This window comes from Gigantopelta aegis, chromosome 7, assembly GCF_016097555.1.
Source record: "Gigantopelta aegis isolate Gae_Host chromosome 7, Gae_host_genome, whole genome shotgun sequence".
In the NCBI taxonomy this organism is placed as follows: Eukaryota; Metazoa; Mollusca; class Gastropoda; order Neomphalida; family Peltospiridae; genus Gigantopelta; species Gigantopelta aegis.
The window spans coordinates 41,034,045-41,054,044 of NC_054705.1; the positions used below are offsets into that span (position 1 = coordinate 41,034,045).

General features: G+C 39.9%; 2 protein-coding genes across 5 annotated transcripts in view; one reads left to right on the forward strand and one right to left on the reverse strand.

The window, feature by feature from the left end:
- Positions 1-15,941, reverse strand: part of LOC121378087 — a 41,121-nt gene extending 25,180 nt beyond the window's left edge. The window contains exons 1-2 of the mRNA XM_041506186.1: positions 15,932-15,941; positions 14,462-14,681 (exon numbers count right to left, since the gene is read on the reverse strand). Coding sequence (XP_041362120.1) covers positions 14,462-14,681; positions 15,932-15,941 — 230 coding nt within the window. The remainder of the gene's footprint in view (positions 1-14,461; positions 14,682-15,931) is intronic.
- LOC121377331 (tetraspanin-1-like) overlaps positions 1-20,000 on the forward strand; it is a 42,774-nt gene that overhangs the window by 7,137 nt on the left and 15,637 nt on the right. The window contains exon 1 of one of the 4 annotated variants that reach the window (XM_041505276.1): positions 6,025-6,219. The exons of 2 other annotated variants lie outside the window; for them this stretch is intronic. The gene's annotated coding sequence lies outside the window, so the exon portion shown is untranslated. Of the gene's footprint in view, positions 1-6,024; positions 6,220-10,870; positions 10,902-20,000 lie in introns of those variants that run through there. One more of the 4 variants, XM_041505277.1, reaches the window with a different exon arrangement.

Below are 20,000 nucleotides of genomic sequence, written 5' to 3' on the forward strand. Positions count from 1 at the left end.
GCTAAATCATAGACAATAATATAACATTAACGGGTGCTGGGGGCAGTTATGTTTTAATTCGCTTATATGATAGTTATAAGTCTATTCCTTTGTTCCCTCTCCATCCTAACGCTGGTACGGTGAAGCAGGTGTGTGTGTGTGTGTGGGGGGGGGGGGGGGGGGGGCCTGGGAGTTTACGGTGTGTGTGTGTGTGTGTGTGTGTGTGTGCTCTAGGCTCCCCAGTAATTCTCAATCACAAATATTATTGGAAATAAATCTTAAGGCCTTGATGAATTTTACTGGTAGAATAGAGGAAATTGCATTTCAGGATATCTTGTTTTCACACGTTTACAGGGAAGCATACGCCCGAACCCCCTAAAAACTTTACTTGAAACCCTCGATCTCAGTCAGCCCCCCCCCCCCCCCCTCTCCCAATGTTTACTTGTTTCCGTTGTGCCTGTAACATATGTCCCCATAATTGGTACACGATAGTCCAGTGATTGGAATAGTACATAGAACACATCTGTTGATCTTTTTAGGAGTAGATTGTGTAAGAACATATTTCCGCTGTCATTTGCCTGCCCACCTATCGCACCTCCACTGAGTTCTGTCCCAATGAGAACAGCCCTGGTTCTCGGTTACACCCACCATTAAAATTTAACCACATGGGGCGGATGCATGTTGTTTTCCCCCGAGAGAACGGTGTTACGTTTAAAAAGGGCACACTAAATTCAAAAGCATACTAATATTCACTTTGAAAATATAGAGAAATCTTCACTCGCAGCACCCCCACACCACCTCCTATGGATCCGTGCCTGCATGAGTTATTAGCATCAATCCATCTCAAACTCACAACTTGTTTTACATGCCTGTATCCGTTCAAGGTCATGTTTTGAGGACAGAACCGAAAAAAGAAGCAGGATCACCCAACAGATGAAGTCATTTTAAGGGCTAAAGCTAGGGGACAATAGACTGGATTCCAGTACGAGCTGCTCTCGGCAAACTAAAGCTAGGGGACAATAGGCTAGATTTCAGTACGAGCTGCTCTCGGCAAACTAAAGCTAGGGGACAATAGGCTAGATTCCAGTACGAGCTGCTCTCGGCAAACTAAATCTAGGGGACAATAGGCTAGATTCCAGTACGAGCTGCTCTCGGCAATCTAAAGGGGACAATAGGCTAGATTCCAGTACGAGCTGCTCTCGGCAAACTAAATCTAGGGGACAATAGGCTAGATTCCAGTACGAGCTGCTCTCGGCAAACTAAAGCTAGGGGACAATAGGCTAGATTCCAGTACGAGCTGCTCTCGGCAAACTAAAGGGGACAATATGCTAGATTCCAGTATGAGCTGCTCTCAGCAAACTAAAGCTAGGAGACAATAGGCTAGATTCCAGTATGAGCTGCTCTCGGCAAACTAAAGCTAGGGGACAATAGGCTAGATTTCAGTACGAGCTGCTCTCGGCAAACTAAAGCTAGGGGACAATAGGCTAGATTTCAGTACGAGCTGCTCTCGGCAAACAAAAGCTAGGGGACAATAGGCTAGATTTCAGTACGAGCTGCTCTCGGCAAACTAAAGCTAGGGGACAATAGGCTAGATTCCAGTACGAGCTGCTCTCGGCAAACTAAAGCTAGGGGACAATAGGCTAGATTCCAGTACGAGCTGCTCTCGGCAAACTAAAGCTAGGGGACAACAGGCTAGATTCCAGTACGAGCTGCTCTCGGCAAACTAAAGCTAGGGGACAATAGGCTAGATTCCAGTACGAGCTGCTCTCGGCAAACTAAAGCTAGAAGACAATAGGCTAGATTCCAGTATGAGCTGCTCTCGGCAAACTAAAGCTAGGGGACAATAGGCTAGATTCCAGTATGAGCTGCTCTCGGCAAACTAAAGCTAGGGGACAACAGGCTAGATTCCAGTACGAGCTGCTCTCGGCAAACTAAAGCTAGGGGACAACAGGCTAGATTCCAGTACGAGCTGCTCTCGGCAAACTAAAGCTAGGGGACAACAGGCTAGATTCCAGTACGAGCTGCTCTCGGCAAACTAAAGCTAGGGGACAATAGGCTAGATTCCAGTACGAGCTGCTCTCGGCAAACTAAAGCTAGGGGACAACAGGCTAGATTCCAGTACGAGCTGCTCTCGGCAAACTAAAGCTAGGGGACAATAGGCTAGATTCCAGTACGAGCTGCTCTCGGCAAACTAAAGCTAGGGGACAATAGGCTAGATTCCAGTACGAGCTGCTCTCGGCAAACTAAAGCTAGGGGACAATAGGCTAGATCCCAGTATGAGCTGCTCTCGGCAAACTAAAGCTAGGGGACAACAGGCTAGATTCCAGTACGAGCTGCTCTCGGCAAACTAAAGCTAGGGGACAACAGGCTAGATTCCAGTACGAGCTGCTCTCGGCAAACTAAAGCAAGGGGACAACAGGCTAGATTCCAGTACGAGCTGCTCTCGGCAAACTAAAGCTAGGGGACAATAGGCTAGATTCCAGTACGAGCTGCTCTCGGAAAACTAAAGCTAGGGGACAATAGGCTAGATTCCAGTACGAGCTGCTATCGGCAAACTAAAGGGGACAATAGGCTAGATTCCAGTACGAGCTGCTCTCGGCAAACTAAATCTAGGGGACAATAGGCTAGATTCCAGTACGAGCTGCTCTCGGCAAACTAAAGCTAGGGGACAATAGGCTAGATTCCAGTACGAGCTGCTCTCGGCAAACTAAAGGGGACAATAGGCTAGATTCCAGTATGAGCTGCTCTCAGCAAACTAAAGCTAGGAGACAATAGGCTAGATTCCAGTATGAGCTGCTCTCGGCAAACTAAAGCTAGGGGACAATAGGCTAGATTTCAGTACGAGCTGCTCTCGGCAAACTAAAGCTAGGGGACAATAGGCTAGATTTCAGTACGAGCTGCTCTCGGCAAACTAAAGCTAGGGGACAATAGGCTAGATTCCAGTACGAGCTGCTCTCGGCAAACTAAAGCTAGGGGACAATAGGCTAGATTCCAGTACGAGCTGCTCTCGGCAAACTAAAGCTAGGGGACAACAGGCTAGATTCCAGTACGAGCTGCTCTCGGCAAACTAAAGCTAGGGGACAACAGGCTAGATTCCAGTATGAGCTGCTCTCGGCAAACTAAAGCTAGGGGACAACAGGCTAGATTCCAGTACGAGCTGCTCTCGGCAAACTAAAGCTAGGGGACAATAGGCTAGAATACAGTACGAGCTGCTCTCGGCAAACTAAAGGGGACAATAGGCTAGATTCCAGTATGAGCTGCTCTCAGCAAACTAAAGCTAGGAGACAATAGGCTAGATTCCAGTATGAGCTGCTCTCGGCAAACTAAAGCTAGGGGACAATAGGCTAGATTCCAGTATGAGCTGCTCTCGGCAAACTAAAGCTAGGGGACAATAGGCTAGATTTCAGTACGAGCTGCTCTCGGCAAACTAAAGCTAGGGGACAATAGGCTAGATTTCAGTACGAGCTGCTCTCGGCAAACTAAAGCTAGGGGACAATAGGCTAGATTCCAGTACGAGCTGCTCTCGGCAAACTAAAGCTAGGGGACAATAGGCTAGATTCCAGTACGAGCTGCTCTCGGCAAACTAAAGCTAGGGGACAATAGGCTAGATTCCAGTACGAGCTGCTCTCGGCAAACTAAAGCTAGGGGACAATAGGCTAGATTCCAGTAGGAGCTGCTCTCGGCAAACTAAAGCTAGGGGACAATAGGCTAGATTCCAGTACGAGCTGCTCTCGGCAAACTAAAGCTGGGGGACAACAGGCTAGATTCCAGTACGAGCTGCTCTCGGCAAACTAAAGCTAGGGGACAACAGGCTAGATTCCAGTACGAGCTGCTCTCGGCAAACTAAAGCTAGGGGACAACAGGCTAGATTCCAGTACGAGCTGCTCTCGGCAAACTAAAGCTAGGGGACAACAGGCTAGATTCCAGTACGAGCTGCTCTCGGCAAACTAAAGCTAGGGGACAACAGGCTAGATTCCAGTACGAGCTGCTCTCGGCAAACTAAAGCTAGGGGACAACAGGCTAGATTCCAGTACGAGCTGCTCTCGGCAAACTAAAGCTAGGGGACAACAGGCTAGATTCCAGTACGAGCTGCTCTCGGCAAACTAAAGCTAGGGGACAACAGGCTAGATTCCAGTACGAGCTGCTCTCGGCAAACTAAAGCTAGGGGACAACAGGCTAGATTCCAGTACGAGCTGCTCTCGGCAAACTAAAGCTAGGGGACAACAGGCTAGATTCCAGTACGAGCTGCTCTCGGCAAACTAAAGCTAGGGGACAACAGGCTAGATTCCAGTACGAGCTGCTCTCGGCAAACTAAAGCTAGGGGACAACAGGCTAGATTCCAGTACGAGCTGCTCTCGGAAAACTAAAGCTAGGGGACAATAGGCTAGATTCCAGTACGAGCTGCTCTCGGAAAACTAAAGCTAGGGGACAATAGGCTAGATTCCAGTATGAGCTGCTCTCGGCAAACTAAATTCAAAATTAAACATTAGTTTCTCTTTCAACGAACCTTTCCAAAATGCGCCAAAATTACTTCAAGAAATTTGCGCAATCTCTTACTTTTTTACTTAATCCTATGGAATATTCAAAATTCAATAACACCAAAATTGCCCCCGCCCGCTACCGACCCCGGATCCTACCCCTGGCATGTCTTCCCCGGATCCTACCCCTGGCATGTCTCTCCCGGGTCCTACCCCTGACATGGCCTACATGTCTCCCCCTGATCCTACCCCTGGCATAGCCTGCGGTTTGATCTGGGGAAGATCAATCCATCTACATAGAGACCGCTTTATACATTCATGGAAACGATTCCGGCGCTCGTTACCGCAAGTAGAAATGGCGAAATGGCGAAATGGCGAGAGGACCCTTTAATTGTTAACAGTCTGGAAAAAGCTGTTAAAACGGCTCAATAGTCGTGATTACGTCTCCGTAGAATTTGATGAATCGCCCACTGACGATCATTAATCGAAAACTGTCACGAGAACCGAATACAAGCCATTGATGAAGATAATAAAATCGGAATCGAGTTAATTGGTTTGTGTGTGTATATGTGAGTGGGGTGGAGGTGGTGAAGGGGGGTTAAAGTGCTTATGTTCATTAGTGGTTCAAACATGCCTGGCTTGAATACATACCATGTCATGTATCTCCAAACAAAAAACTACTATGATGTAATATTCGTGTTACATATACGTTGTACTGGACATACATATCGAGAGATAGAGAGAGAGAGAGAGAGAGAGAGAGAGAGAGAGAGAGAGAGAGAGAGAGAGAGAGAGAGAGAGAGAGAGAGATGCTAGACACGATGCTAGATATATATATATATATATATATGTTTCAAAAAAGTAGGGGAACTTTAATAAGAATTTACAATTGCCAAAATTGTAAGGTATATTAGCTGCGAGGAATGGTTATATGATATAGTGAATTACTTGGGCAAACATTGCAACCGGTAGTCCAGTATTACAGTAGGGTTTGCAACCACCAAAGATCTTAAAGGACGATTGGGGTCAGAAGTGAAATTTGAAAGTTGAAGTTTTTTTTATTAGTAAATCGCAAATTCAAACAATACAAATGACTAAAAACCAAACAAAACAATAACAATTGTATGATCAACAGAATGAAAAGGATTGGCAGAAATAATGAACAGTGATTAATGGAACTTCCTGGAAATTGTCAAAATCGAGAATGACACCCCACGCACGTGTACGTGTGTTGATAAACAGACCTGAACGTTCTCTACTAGGATGTCTGTGGTCAAAACGTATGTTCGGTCTGATAGTTGATATTAACATTAATATTTCAGGTTCCCCATCTTTTTTGAAGAGTACACACACACACGCACACACACACACGCACGCACGCGCACACACACACACACATACATACATACATACATACATACATACATACATACATATATAAGACTTCATTTCCATAAGCAATATGCATCGCAGGCCTCGCCATAAACTGAAACGGGGCTACACTCGTGCAAAACAATAAAGCACAATTTGTTCTGTGTCTCTCTATTAAACACACTTGCAAGCTTTTGTATCGGAGTATGGGGCGGAGAATGACTTGGTTTTCATGGGGTCTCCCACTGCGATTGTAGATCTAGATAGCTGCGATGAATCGGCAGTATGTGAATATAGGTTTTACCCGGAGTAGACAGCTTGTGTTTCCTGTCGGTATTTCACAGCAGTGACTGGAATCGGATTCTGGACAGTGGATATTATAAGACTTAGTGTAAGTAAATGACTTCGTTATAAGTTTGAGTTAACAACCATATGTGATTGAAGAGAGTTTGCTTTCATTGTGAAGCTATGTTTCCATAGTTTTCCGTAAATCCGTAAATTGATTTAAATGTTTCTGTCAGCATTTCACATCTTCGATTTGAGTCTAGGCAGTGAATATTATGTCACTTAGTGTAAGTAAATATCTTTGTACTAAGTTTGAGTTATCAGTCATAATATATGGTTGAAAGGAAGGAAGGAAGGAAATTTAACGACGCACTCAACACATTTTATTTACGGTTATATGGCGTCGGACATAATTTTATGGTTAAGGACCACACAGATGTTAGGAAGGAAACCCGCTGTCGCCACTTCATGGGCTACTCTTTTTTATTAGCAGCAAGGGATCTTTTATATGCACCATTCCATAGACAGGATAGCACATACCACAGCCTTTGATGTACCAGTCGTGGTGCACTGGCTGGAGCGAGAAATAGCCCACTGACACGGATCGATCCCAAACCGACCGCGCATCAAGCGAGCGCTCTGCCACGCCCCGCCCTGGTTGAAAGGAAATCTACCCCAAGTTTGCAGTCATTGTAAAGCTACGTTTTCATATGCACGTCTTCCGTGAATACATAAATCCGCGAATTATCGAAAGGATTTCACAGCATTTCAGTGCAGTGATCTGAGTCTGGGCAGTGAATATTATAAGACTAAGTATAAGTAAATAACATTTCAGGGCCGTACCCTGATCAAAATCCCGGGTTGGGGGGGGGACTACTTTTTATAAACAAATGAAACACTACTATACAAATTAAACCCATGTGTATGCTATTTTCTGGAGTAAAAAAAAACAAGGTGAGATTCTCAGGGGAGCAACTGTCCCCCCCCCCCCCCCGTGCCCCCGGGCTTGCTTGCTTTAACAACTATAAGTGAACGAAAGGGAGTCTTCCCTGACGTTGCAGCCATTGTAAAGCTACGTTTCCATCGTTTTCCGCTTCGATTTTAAGCTGGGCAGTGAATGTTATAAGACTTAGTGGGGGGGGGGGGGGATTTAGCTGAATCGGTTGAGTGCTTGCGTCGTAGGATCGAACCACCTCGGTGGATCCATTCAACGGATTGTGGTTTTCTCGTTCCAACCAGTGCACCACAACTGGCAAAAGGCCGTGGTATGTGATTTCCTGTCTGTTGGAAAGAGCATATAAAATATCCCTTGCTGCATTACGAAAAAATGTAGCGGGTTTTGTCTGATGACTACATGTCAGGAATACCAAATGTTTGACATCCAATAGCCGATGATCAATTAATCAATTTGCACTAGTGGTGTCGTTAAACAAAACATACACACATTTATAAGAATTAGTGTAAGTAAATGACTTTGTTATAAGTTTGAGTTTACAACTATATGTGATTGAAGAGAAGTCTACCCTGAGTTTGCAGCCAATCCATAAATCCATAAATCCTTGAATTATCGAAATCTTTCTGAGAGCATTTCACAGCATTTCAGTGCAGCGATCTAAATCTGGGCAGTGAATATTATAACATTTAGTGTAAGTAAATAACGTTCGCTTTAGCAGAACAGAACAAATGCTGACATAACGTTGGAATTACTCACACACTTTTGAACTTTATTTTTTAATTATGATGACTGCAACTCCGTGGATAAATAGTGTTTTATCTTGTCTTGTCCCGATATTTGTATCTTAGCTGCCAAAATCTGCCATATCATTCTTAAATATCGAAAATCCCTTTTATATACTATGTGATGATTAATGCATACTATTTTAATTGTATATATCTTTATTGTTTTGTTTGTGCTGCCATTGTTTTAACTGTACTATATTGGGTTGTCTCTCGTAAGTCAGTATAGAGTGGGTCATTACAATTTTATAATTTATATTGCTTTTATGTATATATGCAAAAATGTATTCTGTTGTAAAACTTTAAAAATGTCTCTCTATCTTTTAGTTGTTCGTTCATGGCCACCAAACGGTAGCATCAGATGATTGTATCCATATAACACACACACACACACACACACACACACACACACACACACACACACACACACACACACACACACACACAGACAGACACACACACACAGAGACACACACACACACAGACAGACAGACACACACACACACACAGACAGACAGACACACACACACACACAGACAGACACACACACACACACAGACACCATAAACACATAAACACACACACACACACACACACAGAGACACACACAGAGACACACACACACACACACAGACACAGACACACACACACACACACATTTAGACACACACACGCACACAGACACACACATAGACACACACAGACACACACACACACACCACACACACACACACACAGAGACACACACACACACACACAGACACAGACGCACTCACAGACACACACTAACACTATATATATATATATATATATATATAAACACACACACACACACACACACACACACACACACACACACATACACGTCAAGTCATATCTCTATAGTATATATATGAATATAAATAGATACAAATTAAAAAAAATCAATAACAGAAAATCAAGCAAAATTAAATAGGTTTTCAGGAGGAAACTTTGCGATCTCGTAGTGCAATGCTAAAAGACTTGCAAAGAGAATGCTTTGTTGTCTAGCAGAGCCTAAGAGACCTTTGTGAATTAGGCCCCAAACCTTTGTTTTTGCAATGCCTGCATATACTGGGAATACATTTTGTATATGTACTGTTTCAGATCGAGTTTAAATTTTAGGGCGATTTACCAATTTTTCACAGAAATATGGCCCTTGAATTTAGCAGATGCGAACATTTGTTTGGCCCAGTAGGGGACATGTATTGCTTTAGCAGTACTCTCAGAATGCTTGTTTTACCTGTATATAACAGGCACCTGTTTATTGCGGCTAGCGGCCACTAGTTTGTAACGAAAATGAATAGCCGAACCTGCTATAACGGCCATAAAATACATTGATCATTATTTATTTATTTCAAAAAATGTTATGCTTATATCCTGTTAAAGTTCAAGCACGCTCTGCTGGTTACACGCCTCAGCTATCTGGGCTGTCTGTCCAGGACAGTAGGTTAGTTGTTAGTAGTTAGTGAGAGAGAACAGGCTGCAGTGATCTTACATCTACCCATTGAGTCATTAAAACTCGCTCTGGGTGGGAACTGGTACCGGACTGTGATCCCAATACCTTCCAGCCTTATGTTCGATGGCTTAACCACGACAGCACCGAGGCAACCAAAGATAAATGGCTTTTTCAAAAGGTGAATAACATAATAACGTCCAAGTTTATACTTTGAATGAAGGGAAGGAAGGAAATGTTTTATTTAAGGACGCACTCAACACATTTTATTTACGGTTATATGGCGTCGGACGTTTATACTTGGAATACAGATTTTATGTAGTAAAAATGATTTATGTTTTTCCTCTCCCTTATTTTATATATTTGTGTAACGACTATTGATTCATTTATGCATAAATGTATGTGTGTGTGTGTGATGTGTGTGTGTGTGTGTGTGTGTGTGTGTGTGTCTGTCTATTTTTGTGGAACGTAGTTGGTCTGATTGGTAGCGTTCCAGCCCAACAGTTGCGGGCGATTGGGTGCCACAGGTTCGGGTCTCGGTAACGGCATGAGGAAATTTGTGAAGGCAATAAAGGATTTTAATATCCCATGTGTCAGTGCGTCGTTGAATATATGTACGTTTAAGTCAAAACCCGACATACATACAATAGAGATATTCAAAAATATAAAAATACATATTTATATTTATACCTGTGATGTCGAAACAGACGGTCAGTATTATTTGGGGCGTGTATGTTAAGATAAACTACCAACCTATAATTACAGTAGGCTATTAATAGTTGCTGTTAATCATGCTTGATTCATTGTTCCACAAGTTGTAAACTTTAAAATTCAGTTATGTCAAATTACCAAACGTGCGACATCACATTCCATTGGACCCTACATATATTTATGCATTTATTTCTATATAGATTTATGCATATATTTATGTATTTATTTCTATATAGATTTATGCATATATTTATGTATTTATTTCTATATAGATTTATGCATATATTTATGTATTTATTTTTATTTATACAAATATTTTAACATATATTTTTATATATACGTTTACACATATGTATACATATATTTATACATAATATATAGATTTATACTTATATTTTTCTACATATATTTCTACATTTATTTATACATATATTTGTACATACACACACGTACGTATATTTATACATACTAGTATATACATTTGTATATTTACATATATTTATACATATTTATACATAAATGTTTACACATATACTTTTACATATATTTATACATATATATATATATATATATATATATATATATATATATATATATATATATATATATCTTTTACATATATTTTTATATATATTTATAGTTATATTTATAGATATATTTATACACATATTTATACATATATTTTTGCTCTGTCCCATTTCCATATATTTTTAAATACTAGTATATTTATAGATATATTTTTACATATACATGTGTATGTTTACATATGTTTTACATATACAGTAGAATCTCGTTGGCTCGACCTCGGAAGGGTCGATCACACCGCAACGCTCGAACCAAAAACGAAGTCCCGAGTTTTTTGTCCGGTAAGCCCTTATATTAACTGATGATGGGTCGAATACGTTCAGAGTCGACTATAAGCGTTCGCTCGAACTAAATTATCGGTCCCGTCTATGTTATTTGCTATATTTCCATCGAACTGGTGATACATCAAATATCAAATGGAAAACCACCGAAAAGGACCAACAATTGCCGCGCTTGCGAAGTTGGTTATTACAACCTTTGGATTATAATAATTTAGGCGGAACGAGTTATAGATGGATCGGAGAATCGCGACAGTAGCCAAGCAATCCTTTCTTTGTCATACCTGTCACGTTGTGTGTTCAGCCAGCAACTATCGGTAAAAGTCTTTCAAGTACAGCTAGTGTCACGGTGCCTTTTCGATGAACCGTGATACCAATCAAACAATTGGCCTCGGCGGGAAGCGTTACTCTGAACACGTCTACCAGACCAGTTTTCAATGAAACCAGGGGCGAGGTACTCAGCTGTCATCACTTCAGCAACCACACATTGAATTAATACCGACAAGGGCTTCTGCATCACACAATCGGAGTAATTTCTAATAAATCCTTTTACTCTGATATTTTGTTATATAACACATTGATGAAGTTTTTAAGTTTGCAGTTACCAAAATAGTATTGTAACAGGTCGTTTCGCCCTTATTACTAGTTCACCCGAGTCATTTTGAACATGGTAGATTCGTACCTCTAACCGAGTCGTTTCGCTCCATGTTTCGATTCGCACTAATTTTTATTTTGTTAAAGGGATATTCCTGAATTTGTAGCAATTTTTAAGACGTTATCGACTAACAGAGACTTTTTTAACGATTGTAATCAAATATATTTTTCTGCATAAAATATTAGTGGCTGCATATTAAACGTGTTTCTGATCGTTCCAATATTTGTAGTAGGTTAAATTTCATTTTATTTCCTAAAATGTTATTTTTTCGTATGTACGAAATTATTTGAAGACAAAATCCGGTTTGGGCTTCTTACAGATATCAAAGTAAAGTTTGTTTTATTTAACGACGCCGCTAGAGCACATTGATTTTTTATCTTATCATCGGCTATTGGACGTCAAACATATGGTCATTCTGACACTGTTTTTTTTAGAGGAAACCCGCTGTCGCCATATAGGCTACTCTTTTTACGACAGGCAGCAAGGGATCTTTTATTTGCGCTTCCCACAGGCAGGATAGCACAAACCATGGCCTTTGTTGAACCAGTTATGGATCACTGGTCGGTGCAAGTGGTTTACACCTACCCATTGAGCCTTGCGGAGCACTCACTCAGGGTTTGGAGTCGGTATCTCGATTAAAAATCCCATGCCTCGACTGGGATCCGAACCCAGTACCTACCAGCCTGTAGACCGATGGCCTGCCACGACGCCACCGAGGCGGTCTACAGATATCAAGACGACCAGAAACACATTGAATATGCAGACACTGATATTCTAAACAAAAAAAAATATTTAATATGTAACTTTAATCGTAGAAATATTTTATTAGTCGAAAACATCTTACAATGGAGCAAACTCAGGAATGTCCCTTTAATAAAGTACATTTATTCATTGATTTGTCCTATATCCATTGATTTTTAGATGTCACACATGGCGTGTTTATATTTACAGATAAAAAAAATATTATAAATGTTTTTATTTCCAGTATCATTTACTCAAGCCATATACATGAAATACGTACAGGCCCTAGATAATATACAGACAATGTATTCACATTAATAATTAATTTATGAACAGCCACACTGCATACTACTGATGTGCTGTGGTTTCTTATTAAATATATTACATACCCAGCTGAGGTTAAAACGCCGAGTACGGTATGTTGGTTTCGCATTAATATCCAAAGACAGAAAATTACCTAATATTTGATAATGAATAATGCATAAACAGAAGAAAAAACTACTTCAAAACTATAATAAATATATTTATTTTGTGGGGCGAAACGACTCGATATGAATGAGATTTAGGGCGAACCAACCCTGGGTGAATAGGACTAAGGGCGAAACAACGCAGAGTTCGAAATGGTTTTAGGGTTACACATTCGGCCCCAGACGTTTCAGCCCCATAACCCTAGTCGTTTCGGCCCCGGTTATTGTTGTTTTAAAAATGAAATTATTCAGTCACATATGTTTTGTGATTAAATTTTATCGTAAGTATTGTAATTTCTTTCTCTCGTTTTCTTTCTTTCTTTCTTTCTTTCTCTCTTTTTGTGATTATTATTATTTTTTTTTTTAATTGAACATAATATCCGAGTGTTAAAGAATAAATAAGAGCCAACCAACCAAAACTGTATTTAGCTTTGATAATCCAAAAATGAAAATGAACTGATTTTCTTGTTTGTGTAAATACAATTTAATAAATTGCAATAAATTGTTTTGCGTTTGTTCTACTTAATTATATTTCCGCTTGAATCGTTAGTGAAACAATGTTAAAATGTAATATACAAACATGAAAGTCTAAACATATTAAACGTAAGTTTCGCTTCCTTATTTTATCACTATATCATTTATCAGTGATATTCTACATGAACGCGATGACGTACATTTTTATGTGTGTATGTGTGTGCGTGTCACGGTGTATAATATGTATGTAGGCCTATTGTATGTATGCGCGCGTGCGCGCGTGTGTGTGTGTGTATGTGTGTGTGTTATTCGACAAACTAATGTTACAAATTTGTATTTTATTTATATTATTACCGATGTATGTGACCATCTAAAGTGTTACTATACCAATTATAGCATATATCTGCATACACGAACACTAGATCGCCGTATATTGCATTAAGGGCCGAAACGTCCTGACACCTATCTAATTCAACTTTCTAACTGATGTTACGGAAATATCCGATGTTGACCGAATGGTTCGGTCGAACTACCCGATGGGTCGAACACTTTCTCGAGCACCGACGGGGTTCGAGCCAACGAGATACATATGTTTTTTTTTCCATTTACATATATTAATACATATATTTTTACATATATTTATACACACATTTATACATATATTTATAAATATATCTTAACACATATTTTTACATATATTTATACTGTACATATATTTTTACATATATATATATATATATATATATATATATATATATATATATATATATATATATCGTTTGACTGTACTTTTTATTCTGCATTTTTTTACACGAATTTAGCAAAACTGTAGCTGCGTCTGTATTTTTCACCAGTAAATGATGTAATGTTATAATATGGTGATATATAATTGTGAGTTTATCAAAACCGTAATACATAACCAGGGCCCTATCTCTGCACAATATAGAATCAATAGGCATTTGACAAAATAGTGGTTGTCTCCATGAATATATATCTAGTGCGTTGTCTGTAGGAGGACAGCCACTCCCGGGAATCTTTTACTGGAAATGTCAACTCTTGCACCGCCAAAAGAGGAATGCCACTTCTAGACTAGTGTACTGAATCAAAACTAGCACCGGACAGACCTCATTAGAATAAGTGCAGCTGTGATGAGATGCACTCATGAATCACTGTCATAGCAGTGATGATATCAGGTGTTCGCGAAAGTTGAGCATATCCTGTCCCACCGGTGGCACCCGTCATGAGGACTGCCACCACACCTGTCATGAGGACTGCTACCACACCTGTCATGAGAACTGCCATTACAGCTGTCACGAGGACTGCTACCACACCTGTCATGAGAACTGCCATTACAGCTGTCACGAGGACTGCCACCACACCTGTCATGAGGACTGCCACCACAGCTGTCATGAGGACTGCCACCACAGCTGTCATTTGTCACTGCATCTAAAACGATGAAAAATAATAAATATACAACACTTTCACCAAAACTGTAGCTGCGTTTGTATTTTGCATTTGTAAATGATGTTATGTTATAATATTGAGAGGTGAGATTGTGAGTATATTAAAACTGTAGCTGCGTTTATATTTTGCATTTGAAAATGATGTTATGTTATAATATGGAGAGGTGAGATTGTGAGTTTATTAAAACTGTAGCTGCGTTTGTATTTTGCATTTGTAAATGATGCTATGTTATAATACTGAGAGGTGAGATTGTGAGTATATTAAAACCGTAGTTGTGTTTGTATTTTGCATTTGTAAATGATGTTATATTATAATATGGAGAGGTGAGATTGTGAGTGTATTAAAACTGTAGTTGTGTTTGTATTTTGCATTAGTAAATACAATTACAATATGTTACGCTGAGACTGCAGTTTTAACGTTACTTCCCGGGGCGGCTGAAAATTGGATTAGTTGATACACATTGTATTCTTTCCTCCAGTGCAGGTACATCACACAGGTGTTACCCGCGTGAGTAATAAAAAATCAATTCGTCTTCGATTTTGTTTTCAAACATCGCTGCGCCATCCGCTAGGGACATCCAGGAAAACAACGTCATGCGTAATGCATCGCTATTTCATATTCAACGAGGGGCGGGACATAACCCAGTGATAAAGCGCTCGTCTGTTGCGCGGTCGGTCTAAGATCATTCTCCGTCTATTTCTCGTTCCAGCTAGTCCATCACGACTGGTATATCAAAGGTCGTGGTATGTGCTACCCTGTCTCTGTGGGATGATGCATATAAAATATTCCTTGGAGGGGGCACTGTTATTACAAGTCTCAAGCTGTAGGGTCCAGGGTAGACGTTGCTCCCCCATCCCCCAGTTGAAAGTCGATCTGAATATGGATATCATTTTAGGCGCGTTTGCAAGGAGTTTAACTTTGTGTGCGTGTGTGTGTGCGTGTGTGTGTGCATGTGTGTGTGTGTGTGTGTGTGTGTGTGGGTATGGGTGTGTGTGTGTATGTATGTGTGTGTGTGGGTATGTGGGTGTGGGTGGGATGGGGTTAGACTGGAGAACGAAGTTTATAGGATTAGTCAAGGAATGCTCCTCTGGAAAATGTATTAAAGGAAAGTAGAATATTTACTTCGACTCTTGAACCCTACCCCCTTCCCCACCTGCACATGCGCCTGCGCCCGCGTTTGAATGCATATTTATCTTTCTTTTACTCCGAGAGATCACAACACCGTAGCTCACAATCTTCCATTGTATTAAAAACTTTTAATTCGACAGAATTGATTATAAACAGTCTAAATTGTTTTATAGCTATTACGTCTTTGTGTGTTTGTCTATGTGTCTGTGTTTGTGTTTGTGTTTGTGTGTGTGTGTGTGTGTGTGTGTGTGTGTGTGTGTGTGTTTACATACATACATACATGCACATACATACACACATACACATACACATACACATACACATACACATACACATACACATACACATACACATACACATACACATTCACATACACATACATGTGTATATGAATATGTATATGTATACAAACCAATACATGACTAACGCCACTCCCAACAACACCCAAACCCCAACACCGGTTACCGGCTTCTGCTAACGCTGATGGAATTTATTATTATTATTTAATTAATTAATCATTTAGAAAACCACTGTTTTATGTTACAAAATATTGTATGAAGGTAGTTGACAATAGCCATTAATAGCGATATCACACCATGTTTATTAAAACTGTAATTGTGTTTGTAAATTGTATTAGTAAAATCCTTAATGCATTAATCATTAGGATTATGCGACATCAATGATATAGCTCGTAGTTTCAGACTCTTCGATTTCCTTCAGTAGACGGTCGTTAAGGGAACGGAAGGAATTTATTAAAGAAATCCAATTAGTGGCAGTCCTCCAACTAACGGCTGTATTAAAATACATATAAAAGATCCTTGCAGGGGCGGTTCCAGGATTATTATTATTTTTTATTTTTGGGGGGGGGGGGGGCAACATAATTCTACAAAGAGCGAGATCTGTTGGGAGTTCAGGGAGCATGCTCCCTGAAACAGTTTAGACTGAGGGTGATAAATTTCGAAAAGTCTATAAATAGGGACCATGATGCCCACCCACCCCTCCACTCTGATTACACCAAAGTCATTTTCTGCTAATGGAGACATGTAGCGAATATCCTCCAAGACTATACGTCAGAATTACCAAATGTTTGGCCTTTCGTAGCTGATTATTGATAAATCAAGGTGCTCTAGTGGTGTTGTTAAACAAACCAAACGTTTAACTGTTCATACGGGTGGTACAGGAAAGGGCCTAACGCCATGTAAAGGATCTCCCTGGGAGTGGCAGTCCTCTTATTGAGCTATTCCAACTTTGTCAAAATACCCTTTCGACCCGTTGGCGTAAACCATACATGGGTTATGCAGAAACAAAATTCAGGTAACCCATTTAGTTTTTTAGTTTTGTTTTTGTTTTTGTTGTTGTTTTGCGTAACCCGTCATGACCACATAAATGATATCCTAAAATTAATGCTCCAACGAAAAATGTGTTATACAAAACGACTTATTCCAACAACGCGCGAACAAAACGGTCGTTCTCGCAATTTTCAGAAGCCTGTCTTAAGTTTGCGCAGTTTTTTGTCGAGGCGAGGTCGCGGAACGACTGGTGTATCAAATACCGTGGCATGTACTATCCTGTCTATGGGATGGTGCATATAAAAGATCCCTTGCTACTAATGGAAAGATGTAGAGGGTGTCCTCTCTAAGACTATATGCTAAAATAACCAAAACGTTTGACATCCAATAGCCGATGATTAATAAATCAATGTGCTCTAGTGGTGTCGTTAAGCAAAACAAACGTTTAACTGTTCATACGGGTGGTACAGGAAAGAGCCTAACGCCCTGTAAAGGATATCCCTGGGAGTGGCAGTCCTCTTATTGAGCTATTTCAACTTTGTTAAAAACCCTTTCGACCCGTTGGCGTAAACCATATATTATGGGTTGTGCAGAAACAAATTCAGGTAACCCATTTCTTTTTTCTTTTTTTTGCGTAACCCGTCATGACCACGTAAATATCCTAAAATTAATATATACTATCTTGTCTATGGTATTGCACATATAAAAGATCCCTCGCTACTGATGGAAATATGTAGAGGGTTTCCTCTCTAAGACTATATGCTAAAATAACCAAAATGTTTGACATTCAATAGCCGATGATTAATAAATCAATGTGTTCCAGTAATGTCGTTAAACAAAACAAACTTTTAATATTTATCAGAAAAAAAATATCGCTAAGAAGATGAAGTTTGAGCTACCACAGATATTACAATATATTACAATTACAACACAATTTTACATGCAGACACTGAGGATAATCCACACAAGAAAATGGCTTTAATATGCAATTTTAGTCTCTAAAAAGGCTTTATTACAATAAACAAATATCTTAACAATGGTACAACTGCAGTACAGTCGCTTTAATGATGTAACGGTTTTGTGTTCTGTAACGGTTTTGTGTTCTGTAACGGTAACATACCATATAGAATTATACAAAGAATACACATCCATTGTGTATTGTTCAATATTGCGTAACCGAACTGAAAGGGCGAGTAATGAAGGAATCAGGATGTCTATCAACGCCTTATTGATTCTAGGTTTTCCAACGAAATAATGTTGTGTTCTTTGTATTATGTCGATAGTTTGTCTTACGGCAAGCCAATAGTTTTTGACGACAAGACACTGCTTCATTAATCCGTTAAAGCCGCATTCTCTGCCGTTTATGATGTGGAGTGTATAGTAACAAGGGCGAGGTGTGTGTAGCTCTGTGGTAAAGCGTTCGCCTGATGCGCGGTCGGTCTGGGATCGATCACCGTCGGTGGAACCATTGAGCTATTTCTCGTTCCAGCCAGTGCTATATCAAATGCCGTGGTATGTGCTATCCTGTCTGTGGGATGGTGCATATAAAAGATCCCTTGCTATTAATGGAAAACTGTAGCGGGTTTCCTCTCTAAGACTATAATGTCAAAATTACCAAATGTTTGACATCCAATAGCCGAGGATGAATAAATCAATGTGCTGTCGTTAAAGAAAACAAACTTATTATTATTATTATTATTATTATTATTATATACATTGGATATAATTGCAACAAACCCACACCCCTTAAAGTAAATCAGAAAATTGCGGGGGTTGGGGTGGGGGATTTTAAGTAACCTGCTAGTTTCAAACATAATGGGAGGCGTCTTTGACTAGCTTATCCCACTTGGCTCAAACATTGTTGTCCGGAGTTTAGCTGGGACCATGCATAATGTTAAAGCTCAATAGTAGCTGGTACATTGATACTGCTGTCGTATATATAGGGAATAGCTGATTACTGTCTTAAGATATCGGCTTTATCCTGCTCAGGTTGTATGGCGAATGCAACGGGGCTCTATCGAGCTGCATTCGCCATTCGACCTGCTCAGGATAAAGCCGATATCTTAAGACACTAACCAGTTATGTTTTGTATCCTGCAATTCTACAGGAATAGTCGGAAAATCATTATTTATTCTAATTTTGTGTACGCAAATCGGGTATTGTCTACCTAGCATGGCTTTTGCTGTATGACGTCATACAATATACACGACGTCATTCTTTGTAAGATGCTAGCTACATTCTGTCACATTCAAAAAGCGTTCCTAAATTCCAATTCATAAACAAACATACAAGTTTTGTATTGTTATCGCAAAACGAAAATTTATTTGCATTTACTGTACTAAAACAAATGATTTAAAAAGTATGTTTACTGAAAATCTAGTCTGAAATACTCGAGTCGAGTCGAGCTTATGTCACGTGACCTTTTGGTCACCAAAAATATAGAGATTTATTTAATCATCATATGATGCCAATGTATACAGTGATTGCAAGATAAATTCAGTTATTTAAAGTGTACGATTTTTGCTAATATTACCTATATATAATCCAAATCCAGACTAAGTATCAGAATTGTCATATGTTTGACATTCTGTAGCCAACGATTTGAAAAAAAAAAAAAAATGCTTTTAGTGGTTAAACACATATGCGCACGGGCTCCCATTGTTTTTAGTGTGTGCGTATTTATGTGAGTGTTTGTGTGCGTGCGTGTGTGTGCGTGTGCGCGCGCGCGTGTTTGTGTGTGTGGCGAGGGTGCAGACGTATGTTTTCCCAAATTAAACGCAAATGTCCGAATCTAGATAACAACATTTATTCATATTAACATTACTACCAAACAGGGTTGCAAACGAATTACTGCTCTCTTTTTTTCTTACATAGATTACAATTA